We start from the raw sequence: 23,834 nt of genomic DNA, 5'->3' as shown, positions 1-23,834 counted from the left end.
TTCACTCATCCTTTTCGGTCAGAACATTCATCACACTGCAATCATGAAGCTGTCACGGTGACTGCACCCAGCTCTGCTCGATTTAAAAAGTACTGATCCTGTTAGTCTAGTGACCTAAGGGCGGAAGTTTGTTTCGTTGTATTTGTATTTGTGCTTGCCTGACAAGGGTGCAGGGAATGGAAGCCAGGTCCTCTGGAAGAGGAGCTAGTGCTCTTGACCGCTGAGTCTCCCCAGCTCTTTGTTTTGTTTTGAGACAGTCTTGCTAGCCCTGGCTAGCTTGGACTGGCAATGGAGTCTAGGCTACCTTCAGCCTACTCAGGCACTAAGGATTATAAAAATCCATTTTACCAATAGCCTATCCCCACCATTACCAGCATTTTATTGCACATAGATTTGCTGGCTGTTGTATGTATGTTTTTATGTGAGTTTCCTAATCTGTGCTTCTTAGCAATCCTTTTATCTGGCTCCTGCTACCCCACTTTTGGATGAGGAAACTGGTGTTTAAGATAATTAAACTTCCCAGGTATGGTGGCACACACCACACCCCCCATTTAACTTTTTATTGATTCCTTATGGATTTCACATCATGCATCTCAATCCCATTCATCTCTCCATCCCTTCATATCCACTCTCTGGCCTTGCAACCTCCCCACCAAGATAAAATAAAATAAAATTTAAAAGAATAAAGAAAGAAAAATCTTGCCATGGAAGCCATCATGTGACACAGTGAGTCACACAGTACACCCTTTAGTCCATACATCTTTACTTGCAAGTGTTCACTGAATGAGTCATAGGTCTGGTTCGAGGCCTCTGGTTTCTGCTACACTGTGGACACTGGGCCCTCACTGGGACTCCTATTGGCTTTCCTGTTGCTGTCCTGTGTCATGGAGATCCTGTAGCTTTGGATCTGCAGGTTCGGCCACTTCATTTGCTCCAGCAGATCATAGATGGGGTGGATATTGGGATGAGCCAACTCACAGGCCTGTTTCTGGGCCTGGGTGGTAGGGACAGGCTATTGATAGAATGGGTTTCTATATCCTTAGTGTCTGGGCAGGTAGAGTTTGTGCTTCCATTAAAACTTGTGCCAACACATACATTGGCAGTAATTAACAGTTCTCTAATTGGAGTTATGGCTCACTCAACAAGAGGGAGACCATCCCTGATACTGGAAACCTAACTAACTACCCAGTGCTAGTGACGTCATGGATCTTAGAGGACAACCTACAAGCACCATTTTACTAAATCAGCGTAATCACTAAGAACAGTCTAAATATCTGTCCTTATACCCACAGATAGTGTAGTTCTCACCCTTAATCAAGGAAACTTCTCTTTGCTACAGATAGAGACCATTACAGAAACCCACAAACAACCAAAATGCTGAGTTACGGAGCCTGGTCCCAGTAGATGCATTTACAAGGCACCTCTGTACCTAAGGTCCAGGAAGTATTGCAGAAGAGGCTGCAGAAAGATGTAAAGGGCCCGAGGACCCGGGAGCTTGCTGTGAGACTGTCTGAAAGGGTTTTCCAGTGCAAGAGTATCCTAGCAATCTCACTTGTAGTCATCACTAAAGGCCAGCTCCGTGTTTCCACCATCGCCACTGTGCTGTATTGTCCCTATGCGCATGTTCCCTATCCCCAATAAAGCCCACGCTATTTTAAACTTCTCATGAGTGGGTTTGTTTGTTTGTTAGAGCTGAGGATCGAACCCAGAGCCTTGCACTTGCTAGGCAAGCGCTCTACCACTGAGCTAAATCCCCAACCCCAAAGCCCATGCTATTAATGTTTCCGGCATTTCCGGCATCATCTAGCCAGCCCTGGGGTCCTATGGCTGTACATCACTACGTAATCTATGTGCATGCTCTGCCTGATTACGTAAGCCTCTGTACACATGCGCAAAGCCCCTCTTTAAAAGCTAGCGCCACCTGCTCCTCCATCTCTGTCACTTCTCTTTCCAAGGCAAGCCTTCACCCCCCTCTTCACTCCCCACCAATAAACTTAAAACGTGGGTTTTGTTGTCATGGTTCGTTCCTGCCGCTGTTAAACTACAATTGCAGCCTGCTCTCTCCTCCTCTCCTCTCCTCTCCTCTCCTCCCTCTTTCTCTCCGTCCTCACTCAGATACGGCTTTTGCACCACCCACCATAAATCTCTTGCATGGGATCGGTTGTGTTTTGTGACCCCGATCTCCAGGATACCCTTTGTCACAAACCCTTTCAGGCCTGTAACCACACAGTCTCCTACTGATGCCGGAAGCCATCCTCACAGTCTCACCAATATGGCTGCCTAAACTTGAAAACAAGGATGACACCAAGAGACATGCCGAAGTGGACAGGGCAACGTCCACAAGGCCTCAACTCTACACAGAGAACTAAAGCATTTTACAGGAGTGCTGAGAGTGGGGGAAACAGTCTTCCCCAGGGAAGAGCACGCTAATTGATTGTCCAGTACCAAATGGTCATCCTTGAAAACAGACATACAAGTACCATTATACAGACCTTCTTAGTCTGGAATTCTATTGCTGTGAGGAGACACCATGACCACGGCAACTCTCATAAGGAAAACATTTAATTAGGGGGGCTCGCTTACAGTTTCAGAGGCTCAGTGCATTATCATCATGGTTGGGAGCACGCAGACAGACATGGTGCTGGAGCTGAGTGTCCTACATCTTGCAGGCAACAGGATGCCGACTGAAAGTCACTCTGAGGGAAACTGAGGGAAGCTTGAGCAAAAGAGTCTTCAAAGACCACCCTCACAGTGACATACTTCCTCCAACAAGGTCACACCTCCAAATAGTGCCATTCCCTTTGGGGGCCATTTTCTTTCAAACCACACACAGATGGAACAGGTTTTGTGTATATATATATATACACATATATATATGTAAGATGCCATGGATTGAAAAGACAGCAAGGAGAGGCAAATGGCAGGGTTTGGAGGAAGGAAAAGGAAAGAAAAATGATGTAATTATAATCTCAAAAATAAATGAAAAAATGTTTAGCGTCCTTCAATTGAAACAACTACCACCTTGTGCCACAATGTAGCAGTGCTCCCATGGCTGTGAGCACACACAGGATGTCTGTATGGTGTCAAAACACTGCTGCCCTGAAGCAGCCAGGCTCCTGGGGAGATGGTTAAGGCAAGGACAGTGGGAGCTTCGGCAAGTGAGAGAAAGGCCCCAGAAGCTGGGGTGGGCATCCAGAGGACACAGGAGTGGGTTTGAAGAGGTTTCACTGAACGAATTTAAAGGGAACATAATAAAACAGAACAAACTATTATTATTAATAGCATAGAGATTTTAAACGTGTCTTTTTTCTTCTTTTTTTTTTTTTTAGCCCAGGAGCCAGGAGTGGTGGTGCACATCTGTAATCCCAGCAGCTGGAAGATGGAGACAGGAGGATCAATGAGACCTTGCCCTGCTGGGGATTGAATTTATGGCTTTCTCAACTTGTTAGTCAGATACTCTACCACTGAGCTACACCCCTTGGTACAGCCTCACCTCTTGACCAAGCATGGCAAGAAAACCATTAATTCAGGCCAGCCTAGGCTACAAGAGAGAAAGAAAGGGGAGGGGAGGAAGAGGAGGAGGTGTTTTGTTGTTTTGTTTTTGCCGTGCTGGAGACTGACTATAGAATCTCAAACATGATAGATTAAACGCTCTACTAATTGAGCCACAGTCCCAGCCTGTAATAGAATCCAGGGAAGAGCAGACTGTACTTTAAAAGAAAAAAAGATTTATTTATTTATTATGTGTATAGTATTCTGCCTGCATGCCAGAAGAGGGCACCAGATCTCATTATAGATGGTTGTGCGCCACCATGTGGTTGCTGGGAATTGAACCCAGGACCTCTGGAAGAGCAGCCAGTGCTCTTAACCTGAGTCAACTCTCCTCCACCACCACCACCCTTTAAAAGAAAAAAAAATATTTACAGACTGTACTTTTACTAGGTCACATGACCACACTGAGGTCATGGAGAACAACATTGACAGAAGTCATACTTCTAAAAAAACGTATTACTGTGCATGTGTGTATGTGTCAGAGGACGGTTTGCGTCCATCCTCTTTCCACCATGTGAGTTCTGGAAATCGAACGCAGGCTGTCAGACTTGCTCAACAAGTGTCTTTCATCGTAAAGCCACCTCACCTGCTCAGAACCCGTACTACTTGGCTTTGCGCCTTTCCTGGATCTCGCTTTGTAGACCAGGCTGGCCTCGAACTCACAGAGATCTGCCTGCCTCTGCCTCCCAAGTGCTGGGATTAAAGGCGTGCACCACCACCGCCTGGCTACCCATACTATTTTTACGACTGTCTCAGCTCAGTTTTGGAGGGAACCGAAATCGGAGCCCCACCCACCGCGCACAGGGTTTTGCGCTTGCGCAGTCCTAGTCTGAGAGACCGTTCACGCGGCCGGAGGGTCAGATTGGACCCACCAGGCGGAAACCCGCCCCTGGAGTTCCGGCTAGCGCAGCCCCGGCAGGAGTGGCAGCATGGAGGAGGCGCCCCACGGTGAGCTGGAGCGGGACGCGTGGGTGGCGGGCCGCTGGGACCGAAACGCTCTGACTGTGCTCATGTCTCCGCACAGGCTGCCCCGGGGCCGACAGCGCCCAGGCGGGCCGAGAAGCCTCGTGCCAGGGATGCCCCAACCAGAGACTGTGTGCGTCGGGCGCCGGCGCCGCACCAGACCCGGGTGAGGAAGCGGCCGGCAGATCAGGAAGTGGAAGGGGCGGGACTTGAAAGATGAATGACAGTGGCTAGTAGGCCGACTTGTCTGTGGTTGAGGGGGCGGGGTGGTGTAGTAGGCGGAGCTTGAGGAGCGAGGGGCGGCTTTAAAGGTCAAATAGCGAAAGAAAGTGGTGGACATGGACCTGTGACAGACAGGAAACCAAAGTGGACATTAAAGTCTGCTTGGTGGCTCAGGCCTGTACCCCCGGTACTCTAGGGGTGGGAGGTAGAAGCAAGAGGATGGCCGCAAATTAGAATCCAGCCCGGGCTACACGATGAGACCCTGTATAAATGAATGAACACTAGGCCGAGAGTGCTGGCACATGCTTGTAATCTCAGCACTTAAGACGTTTTCACTTTAGAAAAGAATCAGGAGTTCAAAGTCATCCTTGATTATACAGCGAATTAGAGGCCAGCCTGGGTTTAGATAAGACCCTGTGTCAAAAAAAAAAAAAATCAATAACTAAATAGGACTTTAAAGAAGGCTTGAGTGACAGCCACTGACCTCACTGTTACAGAAGGCCAAGCACAGGGACAGGTGTTGAGGTCTGTCACAGATCACTGGGGCTCTGGCTCTGGTAGGGAGAAGAACCCTTTTATGGAGTGAGTCCATCACTTAGCAGAAATGAGTGTTCCTTATCTCAGTGGAGAGACAGCTGTGAGGATGAGACCAAAGTGGGGGAGAGAAGCAGGAGCAAACAGATTAAACACTTCAGGACCAGCTCCAGGTGAGGAGAGCTGAGGTCCAGCCTAGAAGGGGCTTGGAAAACAGGAAGCTGGGAGAAGGAAGGCTCTGGTACTGATTGTTGGGTTATCTGCAAACTGTGACCTTGAGCAAAGTTTCTGATTGCCTTCATCATGAAAAATAGTTACCCCACTGTGTCGATTTTAAAGATTTCAAGAGGATGAGATGTTAGTTACTGAGATGGGTACTCAGCTTTGAGCCTGTCTGTCAGGATTTCTCATCCTCAGCACTAGTGACGTTTGAGGCTGACCATTCCTGGTTGTTAGGGCTGCCTGTGCTTAAAACACCTACTGTTATTCTACACACCACTAGTGGTCCCTCCTTGTGACAGCCAAAGAATTTCTGGAGATGTTGACAGATGTCCCCTGGGTTGTAAAGCTTTGCTGCCTGCAAGGTTCTGATCAGGAGTTTGAACACCTTACCCTCCTAGGAGCCCATGTTCTAGCAGATGAGGCAATGCATAAATCAAAGAAGACACTTTCAGGGGTGGTAGTAGCCACATATTCTTCCTAGCATTTATTATTATTTTGCTGAAGTGATATCACACAAGGACTGTTAGAAAGAGGTTAGAGAGTGACCCTTCCGGCCCTCTGGAAGAAGGACACTCAGAGCCAAGGCAGGGAGGTCATCGCCTCAACTGCTTCTTTGCAGCTGTGGAGGAAATCAAGGAGAAAATGAAGACGGTGAAACACAGAATCTTGGTGCTGTCTGGGAAAGGTGGCGTTGGGAAAAGCACGTTCAGTGCCCACCTCGCCCACGGCCTGGCAGAAGATGGAGACATGCAGGTGGGGCTCTGGGGTATGCTGGGAGGTGCTCTTGTGTCAGAGCTCCCTGGTGACTTTAGGGAGTGATTCTTAGTCTCCAGGGAACCAACCTCTCTGACTGTCTTGACCCTGCAGAGAGAATGAGGAGCTGCCTGGCCACTAGCTAAGATGTTTCACTGGGGCCTCTTCCACCTGACACTCATAAAGCTCTCTCTGTTTTCTTGAAGTCCAGATCCTGAACTACAGTTTGGTCCATCTCCTGTGAATGAAGAATGGTATTTACATAGTTAAATGGTTACTTCCCAAGTCACACAAGCACCTGTTCTTGTTTTTGTCCATAAAGCAGAGAACATTTTCTGTTTGCCTCTTACAGAAATGACCCTTGTGCTGGGTCCTTCATCTCAAGTGTACAGACATGAGATTGGAATCCCTCACCAGGCCATGTGGCACACGCTTGTAAATCCCAGCACTTTGGAGCCTGGGAGCAGAAGGATGTTTGAATTCAAGGCCAGCCATGTCTACAGAGTGAGACCCTGTCTCAAAACAGACAAAACTAACTCAGATCCCCAGCACTCTGTAGGGGTGCCAGCTTTAATAAAGGGTGGTGCTAGTCAAGGGCAGCGCAACTTCATACCCCAGCTTTACCCACATCACTACTGATGCCCAAGCTGGTTGCCAGGCTCTCTGCCTCCATTTTCTCATCTGTGAGATGGGGCTCAGAGGCCTGGGCGAGAGGGAGCAGTTAAAGTACAAGGACTGCTCCTCCTGCACAGTGTCCTGGAAATGTCCCTGACAACCATCCTCATCATGGCTGCACTTTGCTAACTGAAATTCAGAGATGATTGCTTTTAGAGCGACCTGCCCAACCCACAGGCCAGAGCAGGTGAAATGTTCTGTTAGGGGACAATCTCTTGCCACCAGAGGGTCAAATTTACACTGCCTAGTACAGTGCAGTCTTTTTGATCACATGGCTTTTTCCGCAAGGGGCTGGGCCTGCAGCACAGTGGTGGAGCATATGTTTGAGAAGCAGTCTCTGCCTCCCACAAAAGAAAATCTAACAACAATAATTGACCTGTATTGGCCAGAATAAGTTTTGGCTCTAGAGCTGTTGGGAATATTCTTAGACAGCTATGTCAACAACAGCCTCTGCCCCAGCCAGGCATGGGGATCTGAGTTCACATGACTGTCCTCCATACAAGTGTGTCTTGCTACACACCTGTGAAGGCCTTCCAGTATGCAGTCCAGTGTGGAGACAGGACCTGGCAAGCTCTATTTCTTTATGTAGTTAGAGTTATTAAAAAAAAAAAAAAAAAAAAAAAAAAAGTGAGCTGGGTGTGTGGCTCACACCTGTAGTCTTGGCACTTGGGAGGACTGCCAAGAGTTCAGGCCAGCCTGTGCTACAGAGTGAGCCCCGTCTCAAAACTGGAAGCAGGTTGTAGGGAAGCCTGCATTCTCTGGGTAGCACCCTGGCAGTGACTGCAGGGCCGTCTGCTGTGCACAATGTAGATGTCACACTGGATGGTGCTTGTCGATGAGCTCAGTAACGCAGGTTCTCCAGGCTTCAGGCTGCCTTCTGTGACCCAGCAGAAGCCTGGGACTCATCTGCTGCAAGCTGCTGCTTGTCATCTTTGGAAAAGACGTAGGGTAAAGACAGCACAAGTGGAGTGGAGTCCTGACATCAGGCAGAGGAAGGAAAGTGTATGTAAAGGGAGGAGGGGCCTTTAGTTCAGGCCAAGGGCCTAGGAGGATCGCATGCTACCTTCCATTGCACATGTCCAGCTCCTGTAAAGTAGGAGGGTCTTGGGCACCACGGATGAAAGGTGAGCAGCAGCCGTACCGTAAGTTCAGGGCATGTGAGGAAGTACCTGAGACCCTTCCCTGGGTTTGTAGACTCCCCAGCTGGAGGTGCCTTAACCCTCAAACTCATTTCAAAGGCCAGCAGCTCGGATAGGCAAGTCCGAGGGAGAAGCCTTCATGTGAAGTGGCTTGGAAGGCCCAGAGTTTGAACCAGGACCCTGTTAGGGAAGAAAGTTCACATTTTAAGGGGGGTAGAGTTGACACCCACAGCACTTCCACTCCCCACTTACTGTGAGAAGGACTCCTGTCCATCAGCCAGCTGGGAGGCCCTGCAGATGTACAGACAGGCCTGGTTTTCAGCAGGCACTCACTAGCCTGACCTAGACAGAAGAGGGAAGAAATCAGTGATAGAGACTCAGGTATCATCCACCACAAGGAGCAGCCCAGGGGGATCCTGAGCACAGCTGTCAGCCTCCTGGACAGTGAGGTGACTGTCAATGTGGGTATTGCATCCTGCTGTCACTTGGCTCAGCTCCTTCTCTGGCTTGTGGGGAAAATCTTTCCTCAGAAGGAGCTGGTGAGACAGGTAGCTGGAGACCAGCTAGAGCTGCAGAGGTTCTCTGCTTTCCCTCATCACAGACCCAGGACCCATCCTCAGGTGGCAGATGTCCCTGTGCTGCACTTTGGGGCCAGGCCGGCAGAGGATGCAGGAGACAAACAGGGATCTCAGTGATGAAGTTCTCTGTGTCCTGGTACACACCGGTACCACAGTCAGCCAGCATGTAGAGGAAGTAAGATTGGAGAAGGAAGAGGAGAGAGCATGGGGCAAGTTCCAAAGTTCCCCAGGGGTGCTGCACACCGTTTTCCAGACCACCAGTTCTCAAGATGAATGGCTGCCCTTCCCAAGGCCAGCACGTGCTGCCATGGGCCAGTTGTCAGGAAGGGTGGGGACAGACTTAGGTATAGTCGATTCTGAGACTGTCTAAGTCCCTAACAAGAACTTCCCAGATTCCTTTCATATTTTCAAAGATTATTCTTATTTGCATGTATGTGTATCTGTGTGACTGCCATGTGTGTGCAAGTGCCTAGAGAGGCCAGAAAAGGGTGTTGGATACCCTGGAGCTACTGCCCAACGTGGGTATTGGGAACTGATTGCCTTTTTAGAGGACCAGGTTCAATTCCCAGCACCCATATGGCAACTCATAACTGTCTATAACTCCAGTTCCAGGGGATCTGATGCCCTCTTATAGTCTACATGGACCAGGAATGCATGTGGTGCGTGCGCGTGCACACACACACACACACACACATACACACACACACACACACACACACACACACACACACACACACAGGCAAGACATCCACACGCATAAAATACGATTAAAAGGATGTGGGTTTTTTTGGTGTGTGTGTGTGTGTGTGTGTGTGTGTGTGTGTGCGCGCGCGTGCAGTGTCTGTGGAGGCCAGAAGGGGGCAGCAGATCCCCTGAAACTGGAGTTCTGATGGTCTTGAGCCACTGATGTGGGTGCCTTAAATTGTGCTCTGTTGAAGAGCAGCAGCAGTGTGGTCTCAGTGTCTGAGCCCTCTCTCCAGGCTCTCCTTTCTTACTTTAAGGCTCTTTGGGAAGTTTGTTGTCAACTTGGTCACAGGAAAATGGGGCTTGCCTAGAGGTCAGCCAGAATTTCTATTCAGACCTCCTCCCCTTGGACTGTCTCTGTTCCTTACTCACTGAACAAGTCCCCGGACGCTGACTCTCAGTGTCATCTTCTGTGATACAGAAGTCACAGGACACTGCTTGGCTGAGTGACCTAGATCTCTGAGTGGCTTGATGACCTGCTTGCTGTAAGGTCACCGTGTTCCACACTGGGCCTGTACAGACAACTTGCCCTAGGAGTTATCAGTGGCTGGGAAGGGCCATGTTACACCTTTCCCCTAAGAAAGTGGAAGCTCAGTCTGTTTTGATGTGTTGTATCTGTGTCCTGTCCCAGTGTGCACATCTCGAGGGTCTAGCAGTCAGTGACCTTCCTCTTCTCATTCCCAGGTCGCCCTTCTGGACATCGATATCTGTGGGCCGTCCATTCCCAAGATCATGGGCTTGGAAGGAGAGCAGGTGATGGCTGTCAGAGGACTTGACTGGTCTCTGTGGGCAGGCACATGCAGTAGCCCCCGTCCTTCTCCGCGGCTGTGGATTTGGGGGTTTGGGATTAGGCATAAAGTGCATCCACACCTGCCAGAAGCATTGGTGCCTTCCTGGGTGGGGGAGGGAGACAGCAAGCAGGACGCAGACGTGAGAGGTGGAAATTCAGCCCTTGAGTGCTAACTCGGGGCTAGAGTGCCCGTGGGTCTGCATGGAAGCTAGGGATTCTCTCAGTGCTGTGGTCTCTTCTAGGGAGCCGAGACCCCGCTTGTGTGGTCTCCTCTAGGGAGCCAAGACCCCTCTTGTGGGACTGGAGAGGGACATGGCAGGGAGGACCCTGGTGGTGTGCAGAAGCAGAGCCCAGAAGTTCCACGTCCTCCTCAAGGCACACAGTGTCAAGCAAGGCAGAGAATCCCCAAGTGGGAGGGCAGAGGACGGGAGGCTAACACTGGGGAAGGGTTGGCTTCTGCAGAGTGGAGAGACAGGACTCCCCGGTACGGAGAGCAGCAGAGAACACTAGCTGCAGGCAAGAGCGGAGCCTCAGTACATCGGAAGGTCACCCAGGCTACTCTTGGTCGTACTGCTGAGGCATTGGGTGTGCTCTGAGGATGTGAGTGTGTGCAGGGTCACCCATGTTGAAGTAAAACAAGGATCCTTCCCTAGTCAGTGAGCCCTTGCACAATACACACCCCAATCTGGGTGTGAGCTGCTCCCCCCCCCCCATTAAGAACTCAGCAGCTAGCAGGTAAAGGTGCTTATTGTCAAACCTGAGGACTGAATTCTGTTCTTGGGATCCACATAGTGGACAGCGAGTCCTGAAGCTTATCCTCTGACCTCCATGTGCAGTCACGACACATACACACACATGCATGCACAAATGCACGCACTAAATAAATGTCATTTAAAGACCTTTTTTATTGAGTGATGCAGTATAGGATGGTGAATCACACTGTGAAACCATCCTCTTTGGACACTTTGTCAGTGATGATGTGACCAGAGTGCACAGTGATAAGAATGACTATCATGTCCCCATAGGTTCACCAGAGTGGCTCCGGATGGTCTCCAGTGGTGAGTTAGCCTTCCTGGGGGGCAGGGGGTGAGTTAGGTGTATCTGATGGGCTATTGGAGGTGGGGTTGGCATAAATATTGCTCAACTTGAATGTTTACTGAGGCTGTTTTCCAAGCATGCAGGTAAGAACAAAGGACTGGCAGGCCTTGTCTGTATGGGGCTGATGGACCTGTGCTCTCTGGTTCCATGGCTACGAAGTGGTGTGAAACTGAATGACCACAGTGTGTCCCAGTCAAACCTCACCTCCAAGACCTGATTGTGAGGTCTCTGCTCATCCAGTTAGGACACCTGAGGAGATGGTGTTTGTTTTAGCTTCGTTAACCTGTCGTTGAGGCACAGGCCAGCATGGCCTCTTGTAGATCTCACCATGGGCACCTAAGGCTGTAAAGAGCAAGCGTAGATGTGAGGCACATGATACCTCCATCTTGAAAATTTTGTTCTTTACCAAATCCTCTGGGAAGTACCCACATGTGGTTTGTGTAGATGTGTTGTGCCCTGTTCCCACAAGCAAACACGTTTCTCCCCATTTTCCCCATTCCCTCTGCAGTACGTGGAGGACAACCTGGGGGTGATGTCTGTGGGTTTCCTGCTCAGCAGCCCTGATGATGCTGTCATCTGGAGGGGACCAAAGAAAAATGGTTTGTCACTCTGCTCCTCTAGCTCAAATTCCTTGTTCTGCCTACATCCAGACTGTCAGGGAGATTTCAGGCATGGGTTCAGTGGTGTTTAATGCTATTGCTTTGGTACTGGGGACGGAGCCCAGGTCCTGCATACCAGTGCTTCACCTGGTATGAGAAATGCCAGTTTCAGTGTAGACACGTTAGTACCTGCTGCGGGTTCTTCTGCTCTTAGGACTTTCAGAGTCCTGAAGTTATTTGTGGTGTGTCACGTAGCTGGTTTGTATCAAGGAGGGAAGTGTGAAGTGAAACCCCCTTGCTGGGTCAGTGTAGGGGAAACAAGGGCATGCAGAAAGCATGGCCTGGGGCAGCCACTTTCTCTCATTACTGACACTTCAGTCACATGAGTCTGTTGGGGCAACATGTCCGCACCATACATAACATAATGATAGTAGCACTCCTGACCTCATCATGGCCACCCAACATGTCTGCAGGTCTCACCTCCTGACCCCTGGGGACAACAGTTTCACTTGTTGAGGGAGTGTAGGAATGCTCGTGCAGACTCAAAGGTCCTTCTGGAGATGTGTGCAGGAGGGCACACACTCAGCCTTGCTCCCTTCCAGGCATGATCAAGCAGTTCCTCCGTGATGTAGACTGGGGAGATGTCGACTACCTCATTGTAGACACCCCACCTGGCACATCCGATGAACATCTCTCTGTTGTCCAGTATCTGGCTGCGGCACACATTGATGGAGCGGTGATCCTCACCACCCCTCAGGTGAGTAAGCACCAAGCCATGGTCACGTTCCCCAGCACTTGATGGTGTGCCCAGTGTCATGGCCATCCCCTGGACCACACGTGTCTTCCAGTGCCCTGTGGCTGTGGGATAACTGCTCTGTGAACTTTGCCAGGAGGTGGCCCTCCAGGATGTCCGGAAAGAGATAAACTTCTGCCACAAGGTGAAGCTGCCCATTATTGGTGTGGTGGAGAACATGAGTGGCTTCATTTGCCCCAAGTGCAAGGTAATGGTCCTGGGATGGGGACACTACACACCCTTGTCTTAGTGGGGAAACAGCAGGGATGCTTCTCTAGTTTCTGCTCTCCCTGTTGTGTCAGGAAGGGAGGGGTTTCCATCAAGCCCTTCTCTGCCTGAGTGAAGATGCTTTGGAGTTTCACATCCAAAAATCAGCCACTGTTTTAAAACATCTGGAAACTACTGTGTCCTAAGATACAGAAGCAGAATAAAACTTCCTTCTCTTTCTGCTTCACAGAAAGAGTCTCAGATCTTTCCTCCTACAACTGGGGGTGCAGAGGCCATGTGCCAGGACCTGAAGATCCCTCTTCTGGGCAGAGTGCCGCTGGATCCACTCATCGGTGAGTCTGAGGGGTTTATACTGCTTGCACAGCCGTCAGCAGCTCAGGAGCAGCAGTGGTGGGTCAGAGCTGGACCCTCAGAGTTCCTTAGAGGCTGCAGCCACAGTGAGGCCTGGGGCAGGTACTTCAGATCCACCTCCATGAAACCCCAGCCACCTGCCCCTGGGCCTGCAGGACCCCTTTGTCACCAGCAAGCACTGAGACAGCCCACTCCACGCCACTTCAGTGCTATAGGGGACCATGTTGGGTATCATAGGGTCCAGACATTTGCACTGAGTGGCCTTCAAAACTGGAGAAGGAGTACACACCTGTCTCCATCCCAGGCTCACCCAAGATATCAGCTTGTGGAGGGAAGAGGAGACAGGCAGGGGCCCAGCTTCCCCTAGATTTCAGTTCCCCAAGATGAGAGTTGAGCTTGTGTGAGTGAGTGCAGCAGTGCCGGGTGCCTGGGTCAGAGAGGGAAGAGCCTGACCAGATTGGGCTCAGCTGCAGGTGGCTTTGTGCCCAAGTGTGGGAGCTGGCCCTTCCTGTCAGGGACTGGGATGTTTGAGCAGGGCCTGGTGTATGCCAGGCAGCAGCATGGGGATCTAGGCACAAGGGAGGTTCACAACCAATGAGCTATGTCTCCCTGGGTCACATGTGGCCCTTGGTGTGTGTGTGTGTGTGTGTGTGTGTGTGTGTGTGTGTGTGTGTGAGAGAGAGATACACCCCAGTGTGGGTGACCATAAAAATGAACTGATACGGGGAGAGAGCAGAGAGTAGGGTGTGTGCACTGTGGGACCTGTTCTAAGCACGAGGGGCTGTGTGTGTTCTACATTGACATGTGCATTTCTGGGGAGATGCTCCATTCACCCTGCCTGCATCTCCTTTCATAGCCCTTAGGTCTTGCCACATACACTGTCTCTGTTGATTTCCTTCCCTGTATTCTCATTTTCCTGGGCTGCTGGTTAGTGGATCTAATGCAGATTCCTGGGCCCACCCAGGGCAGCAGACAAGTTCTTTGGGCCTGAAATCTGCATTTGCCATGTGCCACCCAGCTGACTTGCAGCAACAGCAAAGGAAAGCGAGGGTTGCTAGGGGCGGGGACACAGCTGAGGCTCTGTTGTGCTCCCCAGCTTTGCTCTCCTTGAGTGGGGAGCCCCAGGCAGCCATGCCATAGCAAGCACCATGAGTGGGGCTTTCACAGGGTCTCGTTCTGTCTCTTTAAGGTAAGAGCTGTGACAAAGGGCAGTCTTTCTTTGTTGAAGCCCCAGATTCACCAGCCACAGCAGCCTTCCGAAGTATCATTCACAGTAAGTGTTTGAGATATCTACTGGCAGGAAGTGCCTAGAGGGTGAAGTGGGCAGAAACAGAAGGGTGCTGGCGGCCTGAGTGACCAGCATGGCTCCTCGGGAGACTTCTCCCCATGTGTCCATGTTGTGAGCTAATTCTTAGTTTGAGAGACAGGGAGGGTGAATACAAGCCATAAAGACCAGTAGCACTGATTAAAATCCTAGCTGTGGAAGGCCAGAGCAAGCCATGGCAGCTGTGGGCCTGGGTCCCGCAGAGGAGATGGGTGAGAGCTCACCCCTCACTTATTTTCTAGGAATCCGAGAGTTTTGTGGTTCTCGTCAGTCACATAATGAGAACCTCATCAGTCCCTGAAGGGGACAGGACCTACAGGCACGTGTCCAGCCACACCTGGACCAGCGGGGGACAGGTGGGGCCGTGGCCAGCAGGTGCTGACGGGATTTGAAGTCACTCCTTAAGACTTTAATCACCCGTCTGCCTGCCTGCTTCCTCCAGATCAAAGGTATAGGTACTCTGCACACAGGTGCCATTCACCATAAAATAAAACTGTCTCCTTGAACCTGTCCCTTAGGGGCTGCTTTCTGGAGTCCAAGGGATTGGCAACTTTCTGGGTCACAGGACTCCCGGGAGCTCTTTCTGCCTCAAGTCTAAACCTAGGGAGGGATGGAGGGAGGCCTGTGACTCCCTCAGGTGGATGGAAGGGGTCTCCAGCTCTTGGGTCATGCTTTGGCTAAGAGCCATCAACCCCCTCTCCCTAGAAGAGCCCATAAGTCACCCACAGTGGGTACCCTCAGGACATCTAGTAATTCCCAGGGGCCCAGGCAAACTATTTTCTGGTGCTTCTGAGAGACTGGTGTAACTCTCCTCATGACCTGGACTGAGACATAGGAACTGAGAGCTGCTGAGGGAAGTCATTCCAGACTTCCACACCACTGTGGTGTGACAGAAGAAGGTGGCCACCCCCTCCCCTGTCCTCTCCTTCCCCTTTACACGTGTACTCTTGGAATGTGCTGGGGTCTCTGTGGGGAAGATGTGACCTTTCTGAAGGTCAGTAGTTCTGGACAGGCCTAAACTTCGGGGCTCCAGCTTGGACTTGCTCCAGGTCAGCTTGGAGGACTGAGGAGAGTCCCCATAGACCTCCGGCACAGCTGCCCAGGGGCTGCATGTCCCACAAGTGCCCAGGCCTCAGGCCTGCATCCATTGCTCACCTAACGCTGGTGGATGTCCAGTCCTTCAAGCCTAGGCTTCTGAACGTCACCTGGGGATGCCTGCAAGGCAAGAAGAGCCATGACTAACTGCCCCAGTGAAGAGCAGCTGACTGACAGAGGGCCATTGCCACAAGCAGCAGCATTGAGACCATTGCACCCTGAACCTGTCGGACCAAAAACTCCAGCATCCCTCCCTTCCAGAAATAGTCCTAAGGCTGGAGAGATGGCTCAGCAGTTAGGAGCACTGGCTGCTCTTCCAGAAAACCTGGGTTCAGTTCCTAGGACCCACATGGCAGCTCACAACTGTCTGACACCCTCATACAGGTGAAACAGCAATGCACATAAAATGAAAATAAATTATTTTAAAAACTATTTCCTGGCTTCAAAATAAAACAGAAGGCTTTGTCATTCTTTCCTTAATTCTGCGGGGTGGGTGTTTGTGTGTGTGTGTGTGTGTGTGTGTGTGTGTGTGTGTGTGTGTGTGTGCAGGTTTGTGCATTCCATGATGCACCTATGGGAATCAGAGGACAACTTTTGGGGAATTAGTTTTCTCTTTCCACCCTGTTTTTGAAGCAGAGTCTCTCCCCTATCTCTGCACTGTACTCCAGGCTAGTTGCCCATGAACGTCTATATCTACCTTTCATCTTACCCCAGAACTACCATGATTATAGATGTATGCCACCACATCTGCCTTTTGTGGATTCTTGGGATTGAATTTAGGGTGTCAGGCTTGCACATCCAGTGCTTTTATCTACTGAGCCATCTCCCTGGCCAATTCTGTAGGTTTTTGTTTAATTTTATGGGTATGAGTGTTTTGCCTGAGTGAATGTATGCATGTATTAATGTGTGTGCTTGGTGCCTGTGGAAATCACAAGAAGGTGTCAGATCCACTGGAACTGGAGCTACAGATGACTGAGCCACCATGTGGGTGCTGGGAACCCAATCTGGCTCCTCTGCAAAAGCTTTGTTCTCTAAGCTGCTGAGCCATCTCTCCAGCCTCCAATTCTATAGTTTTAAATATCACTTAAAACTAAACAGTAGGACTAGAGAGATGGCTCATCAGTTAAGAGCACTGGCTGTTCCCCCAGAGGTCCTGAGTTCAATTCCCAGCAACCACATGGTGGCTCATAACCATCTGTAATGAGATCTGGTATCTTCTGACATAAAGGTGCACATGCAGATAGAGTATTCATATACAAAATAAATAAATCTTTAAAAAAAGAAAAAGCAAAACAGTAGTCACAAACTGTCTGTGCAGGATGGTGGGTACCAACAGCTAGGGACAACGGGGAGCTAGTGTCTAAAGGACCGGGCTCCTATTGGAGGTGAGAAGGTTTGGAGCTAGACCATGGCATCTCCACAGCACTGTCCCTAGAACTAATTTACCTATTATGCTTTTTATTTATTTATTTGCTTATTTATCTATTGAGACAGGATCTTACTGTGTAGCCCTTGGCTGGGCTGGAACTCATTTAGACCAGGCTGGTCTCAAACTCAGAGATCCACCTGCCTCTGCTCCAGAGTACTAAGATTACAAGTGTATACCATCATGCCGAGCTAGAACTATACATTGGAAATAGTCAACATGGCAGATTTTACATATACACAGCAAGAAAAAAAAAATGGTTAGCCAGCTGGTAGGAAGACTTAGTAATTACAGTTGCCAACAGATGCACTTCACTTTGAGCATCTTGGAGGAAAGAACTTGGTCACTCACCGTCTGGAACACTGTCTGGGACAGAAAGCTGGCCGCAACTGTACTGATGTCACCCTCGCCCCCCATCTTACAAAGGATGTAGCCATAGAGGTTGGCAGCTTGGAGGGAAATCCCAGCAATCACAAGAGCCTGTATTGGCAAAGCAAAAGGAAGCCTGCTGAGGGTATGAACTTAGTGGGAAGGGGTAGCCTAAGCAAACAGGGAGGAGACAAGCTGAGAGAGAAGCTGCCCAAAACCATGGAGCCCTTGGGGGAAAGCGGGCAGTGCGGAAGCCGAACCGTGGAGCCCACTTAACATCACGGCGTTGCTTCTACTGTGACCTGTGTTCTGTGTCCCCATTGAATGGATAGTCCTCCCAAATAAAACCTGAGTACTGTCTGCCTTCCCACCCAAGAAAGGTGGTCTGTTAATGGATACAGTACTTTTTAATAAAAACTCCTTCCTGGGGGCTGAGGATGTAGCTCAGTGGAGTACTTGCCTAGCATTCACACAGCCCTGGGTTCCTTCCCCGGTGCCTCAGAAACAACAATTTCATATCAGCATTATTCCCTACCCACTAATGAATGAAACAGAATGTGGTATAGTCATACTATGGATACTAACCATGCAAAGAAACAGTGTACTGATACACACTATAGTTTGGTTGGACCTGAACATGTGCTAAGTGAAAAAAGCCTCTTAGAGAAGAACAAATATATTATTTCATAGGTAAGTCTATCCAGGAAGGTGAGTGCCAGGGGCAGGAAAACGGCATAGAGGGCAATGTCTACGAAGTATAGATTTTCTTTGGGTGGGGGTGATGAAAATAATTCTAAAATGGGCTGGAGAGCTTGCTGTTCTCAGAGGACCTGAGTTTGGTGCCCAACACTCTTGTCAGCAGTTTACAAAAAGGCTTGTAGTTGCAATTCCAGGGGAACCCATGCCCTCTTTGGGGTCCTGAGGGCACCTGCACTTAACGCACACACCACACGCGGACAGACACACAGACACACACACACACACACACACACACACACACACACACTTATAATAAAATCTTTTGAAAACCCTAAGATTGTCTGTGATGGTTATATAACTGCAAAAATGACAGAAGCCCCAAATATACCCTCCAAATGGTGACTGTATCCACTATGTGGCCATCTCCACTGTTAGAGTGACCACCAGGTCAGACCACTTCCAGCCCATTTGTCACAGCAGTAAGGGGATTGATCAGGGTGCATCTTACCAGCCACTTCAGCTTCAAGGAGAACAAGGTGCTGAAGAAGAAGACAATCCAGATCACAGGGCAGATGATGAGGCCAAGCCAGAAGATGCGCGCCTCTGCCTCAGTGGCAGCCATGTGGCTCGGAGAGACCTGTTGGGGGACAGCCACTGTCCTTTTTCAAGCAATGACTGTAAGATGAATTTCTAAACAGTCTTATTAATAAAAAAAACCCAGAGCCAGATATTGGGGTGAAAACTGAGAGATCAGAGGAATAGGACAAGCCACAGCCAAGCTCACCTTACTAACTCTTAGCCTTCGGAGAGAGCCACTTCCTGTACACTCACGCCTATATCCTTTCTGTGCCCTGCCATCTTACTTCCTCTCTCCATCCAGCTACATCACTTTCCTCTCTCTGCTCAACTCTGTCACTTCCTGTCTGTCTGTACAGACCTCTGGACCTCTATGGTTAACTAGTGCTGGGATTAAAGGCATGTGCCGCCATGCCTGGCTCTGTTCCCAGTGTGGCCTTGAACTCACAGAGATCCAGATGAATCTCTGCCTCCCGAATGCTAGGATTAAAGGTGTGTGCTACCACTGTCTGACCTCTATGTTTAATATAGTGGCTGGCTTTTACCTCTGATCTCCAGGCAAGCTTTATTTGGGTGCACAAATAAAATATCACCACACGTGACACTTGTTTTTGCTTGTTTACTGTGCACTGTTGCTGTGTGGGTTTGTGTAGGGCAGGGTCTGGTCTAGCACATACAGTGCTCAGGGAACCTGTGTAAGCTGCACATAGCCTTGTCCAGGTTCTTATTAGTTTGTCTTGTCTCAGAGAGTACCTTTCTGGCTTCAAATATCCAGTGGCTTTTCCCGTCTTCATCTATCTGGTTCCACCATCGAAGACCCACCATGAGTCTTCCAGTTACATTCTGAGGAGAGTGGGCAAAGGGGCTGTGAGCACACAAGGAACAAAATGGCGAATTGTTTCTGTAATGGTCTTCCTATGTAGCCCAGGCTAGCCTGGAGTTCTCAAGCCTCCTGCCTCAGCTTTCTGAGTGGCGAGCACTGGGTGTGTGCCAATGCACCCGACTAATGTTTGTTGTAAACTGCGGAGGACATTAAGAGAAGGGTGTGGGCTGCAAGATGACGGTGGGTGAAGATGCTTCTGCCAAGCCTGCTGACCCGAGTTCAATTCCCCAGGACCCATATGGTGGAGTGAGCACTGACTTCTGCAGGTTGTCCTCTGACCTCATGTACATTATGGCACATGTGCTCATGCTCACACAAAAAAGAAAAAGGATGTTGAATTGTAATTGTTCTTGAAGTGAGCTTTCCAGGCTTCTTGTCTTTAAGCTTATTTTTGTTGTTGTTGTTGTATTTTTTGGGGACAGGGTCCCACTTGGTTGGCCCAGAACTTACTAGGTAGACCAGGCTGGCCTCAAATTCACAGAGCCCCACCTGCCTCTGCCCACCTACCCCCTTCCCTCCCACCACCTGAGTGCTGATATTCTGGCCAGGTATGGTGGGCAGTGCACACCTTGAACCCCAGTCCTCAGGAGGTAGAGGCAGGCAGATCTCTGTGAGCTGGAGTTAGCCAGGGTTACATAGTGAGATGCTGTCTCAAAAAACAAAGACCCTGCCTCAAAATAAAACAGATGGCCATATTATATGTTTATACGTGTATGTATATATCATGAAAATTGTACAAAGTCCAAAGCCATATGGGGTCATCACCCCCATGATGCATTTGTGCATCTGTGACAACTGACCCTGGAAGTCACTTAATGAAGCATTTTTGCTCTCTAATTATAAGTGCCATGGGCCCAGTAATCCTTAAAAATTTTAAACATTAATTTTGTGTGCAAGAGAAGGGCACTCATGTGCCACAGCATACTTGTGGAGGTCAAGGGACAAGTTGTGGGGTTTGGTTCTCTCCTTGCACCATGTAGATTCCAAGAATCGTACTGAGGTCCAAGCGTGACAACAAGTACCCTTCACCTGCTGTGCCCCCTTGGTGTTTAAACAGTTTAAAGCAAAGCAGCCCTGGACCCCACACCACCGTCTGGGAGCACAGCCCACATGTCCCTGGAGAGGGAGCCTTACCTTCACAGACCAGAAGTCAAAGGACAGAAGGAGAAGTACGGTGATGAAGCAGCCCACGAAGCTCTTGCTGAACCAGTCACAGCACACATAGGTGACAATGGCACTCACTCGGAAGAACAGGTGGAAGAAGGTGGCCAGAGGGTGCCTGGGGAGGACCCAGGAGGTGCCCCGACTCAGACCCAAGAACAAGGTCATTAAATTCACTTTGGCATCACCAGAGGGGCATTCGTCTCTGGGTGGTTAAGCTCAAAACTCAGCACTGTTCACACACTTCAGCATTCCCCAAAATGACAAAGTCTCACACATCCTAGGCTGGCCTCAATGACAACCAGTGATGTCCCCGAATTTCTGATTCTCCTCCCTATACCGCCCATGTGCTAGATTACAGGTGTGCACTGCCACACCTGGTCTGTGGCACTGGGGATCAAACTTGGGACCTTGTGCATCTTATGCAAGCACTGTACACCTGAGCTACACCCCAGCCTCTGAAATGTGTTATGACACTACTCTGTTTTCTCCCTCGAAGAACCCAGGACTTTCCCCTAATTGACTCCAAATGTCATTTGCCCTCTTTGAAACAAGGTCACCTCTGAAGTGAAGTGAGACTGATTTCTGTCTTCCTGCCCAGTGATGACAACAATTCCCTAAAATTAAAGTTTGGGTCATTCCACCAGCACAGGTGAGCTCACAGGGCACCAGGCAAAGCATCTTCCTGGAGAGTGGAAATAGTGATGAAACTAATGGGTATCCAGCTCATGCCAGTTGCTTGGCAACGAGGGGTAACTAGATGCTGGAGTTTCCTCAGACATTGGTTCCTGAGCACTATGCTTTCAGATGCCAGCCTATAGAAGAGCCTGAGCCGTGGGAGGCCCTCAGCCTGCAGCAGCAGCTTTTTAGAGACACCAGAGAACTTGGGGCTGGGGCTTACTGCTAAAAGGATCTGGAGCAGACAGCAATGGCCACTGAGGACATACTGATGGCAGCGGGTGACACTCAGAGGATGTGGCTTTCAGATTCTTGCTGTGGTGTCCCAGTTCCAAACAGCACACTGGTAGAGTGCAGATTTGTGAGATGGAGCAAAGACAGCAGCAGCAGCTGCCATGACAACGGCCATGAGAACAGCGCTCTGAGTGGCAGGGGTGGGTGGTGGGGGGTAGGGGGTGGCTCAGGTGACAGTGGTCACCTGGCCTGTACAAGGTGCTGTATGTGGTGCAGCACACCTGGAATACGAACACTTGGGACATAGAAGCAGGAGGATTAGAGGTTCAAGGTCATCAGCCCCATGGAGATGGGAGGCTAGCCTGGGATATATGAGATCTTGTCTAAAAACAAACAAACAAACAAAAAACCCAGCTAATTCTTTAAATAAAATATCACAGACTATGTTCCTAACTAGCCTGTGGTCTGTCCGTATGACACTTCTGGATTAGTTATAAAACATGGATGTCTTAGAGGTTAAAACACTTGCTGCTCCTCCAGAAGACTAGCGCTCTATTCCCAGTACCCATGTCTGTCAGCTCAGAACCCTCTGCAGCTCCAGCTACAAGGGATCCAATACTTTTTTCTGGCCTCAAATGGCACTGACCTCATGTATGTGCACTTGTGCATGTGCACAAGTGCATGCTCACACTCACACACATACACACAAAAAATGTCTTTTTAAAATGGCAGGTAAAGGGGGTATGAAAGAGCCCACAGCGGAACTGCAGGGGAGGCCTGATGACCCTTAGGAACGCAGTCAGGGAGCAAGCCGGAGGCACCTAAAAGGTCGTGTCTGGCTCGCAGCAGGTGTTTAGCGAGACGCAGAAACAGGATCAAATCATCCACACTTTGTGTTCTGCAAGGAGAGGCTGGACAGCGCACAGGAACAGCTGTTTGTCAGAACACTCTCCTCTGACTTCAGGTGAGGGCTTACTCTGTGCCTAGGAGAAGTCCCTACCATTTCATATTGGGCATGATTATGTGGCACTTCAAAACTTCCTAGAATATTCCAGAAGATAAGACTTGTGGGGGCTCACACTCCTCTACCCTGAACCTGGTTAGTGATTTTCAGCTAGCTGCAGCAGCACTGTCTGCCCCTTTCCCCAGGTGATGCTGGAGACAGACTCACCCCTGGACATTCTTCCAGGCTAAAGTCACACCCAAGACATTTTAAATAGACCTGGAAAGATGTCTCAGTGGAGAACTTAGATGCAAGAAATCCACAGGAAAGGGTGGGTGTGGTTGCCTGCTTCTGACCCCAGCTCTCAAAGGTGGAGACAAGATCCCCTGGGCAAGCTGGCTAGCCAGTTCTTTATGGCTAGCTCTGAGTTCAATGACAGGCCCTGTCTCAGGAGTGGAGAGAGACTGAGGAAGACAACGTCAACTTCAGGCCTCTACACACACAAGTACCTGAACTCGTATCTTCCCACACATGGGAAAGAAAGCACATACATGTACACACACATACACATACAAAAAATATTTTAGTAGTCCCTGAAATAATTCCTAGAATTTAATGTATTTGTTGTGTTAAACATTGTGACTGAGTCGACTGAGATTACTGGGAAGGACTGCAGAGATGACTCAGTGGTCAAGAGCACTAGCTGCTCCTTCAGAGGACCTGGGTTGGATTCTCAGAACCCATATGTCGGCTCACAAGCACCTGTAACTCCTGTTCCGGGATTTCAATGACCTCTTCTGGCCTCTTCAGAAACTGCATGCATATGATGTATAGACATACATGCAGGCAAAGACCTGTACATGTGAAATAGATGAAATCTGTTTTATTTATTATTATTTTATTCTTCTCTCATATATTACATCCTAACTGCAGTTTCCCCTCCCCCTCTCCTCTCAGCCCCTCTTCTCTACCTCCCCTCTGCCCCCACCCCCATCCACTCCTCCTCTGTCTTCCCTTCAGAAAAGGGCAGGCCTCCCAGGGATATCTACCAAACATGGCATAACAAGTTACAAGACTAGGCACAAACCCTCATATCAAGGCTGGACAAGGCAACTCAGTAGGAGGAAAAGGGTCCCAAGAGCAGGCAAAGAGTCAGAGACACCCCACTCCCACTGTTAGAGTCCCACAAGAACACCAAGCTACAC

The 23,834-nt window shown here is 49.7% G+C and overlaps 2 protein-coding genes across 7 annotated transcripts in view; one reads left to right on the top strand and one right to left on the bottom strand.

Moving 5' to 3' along the window:
- The first annotated feature begins 4,397 nt into the window (after nucleotides 1–4,397).
- Nubp1 (nucleotide binding protein 1) lies at nucleotides 4,398–15,979 on the top strand. The gene is made up of 11 exons (XM_036196653.1): nucleotides 4,398–4,500; nucleotides 4,577–4,681; nucleotides 6,113–6,246; nucleotides 10,067–10,135; nucleotides 11,198–11,230; nucleotides 11,779–11,869; nucleotides 12,472–12,626; nucleotides 12,760–12,870; nucleotides 13,120–13,222; nucleotides 14,431–14,514; nucleotides 14,808–15,979. Exons 1-11 carry the CDS (start codon nucleotides 4,482–4,484, stop codon nucleotides 14,864–14,866), a joined length of 963 nt encoding a protein of 320 aa, XP_036052546.1. The 5' UTR covers nucleotides 4,398–4,481; the 3' UTR covers nucleotides 14,867–15,979.
- The window catches only part of Tvp23a (trans-golgi network vesicle protein 23 homolog A), a 41,051-nt gene continuing 24,809 nt past the window's right edge, over nucleotides 7,593–23,834 (bottom strand). The window contains exons 3-9 of one of the 6 annotated variants that reach the window (XR_004945670.1): nucleotides 20,748–20,892; nucleotides 19,484–19,573; nucleotides 18,663–18,791; nucleotides 17,438–17,566; nucleotides 15,721–15,780; nucleotides 8,313–8,402; nucleotides 7,593–8,240 (exon numbers count right to left, since the gene is read on the bottom strand). Coding sequence is in view for 5 of the 6 variants with exons in the window: in XM_036196657.1 (XP_036052550.1) it covers nucleotides 15,721–15,780; nucleotides 17,438–17,566; nucleotides 18,663–18,791; nucleotides 19,484–19,573; nucleotides 20,748–20,892 (553 nt within the window). In the remaining variant the exon portion in view is untranslated. The other 5 variants (XM_036196657.1, XM_036196655.1, XM_036196656.1 and 2 more) reach the window with 5 other exon arrangements.

The sequence above is a fragment of the Onychomys torridus genome, chromosome 8 (assembly GCF_903995425.1).
Source record: "Onychomys torridus chromosome 8, mOncTor1.1, whole genome shotgun sequence".
Classification (NCBI taxonomy): Eukaryota; Metazoa; Chordata; class Mammalia; order Rodentia; family Cricetidae; genus Onychomys; species Onychomys torridus.
The sequence above is the reverse complement of the archived record's forward strand: the minus strand, read 5'-3'. Positions and strand labels throughout refer to the sequence as shown.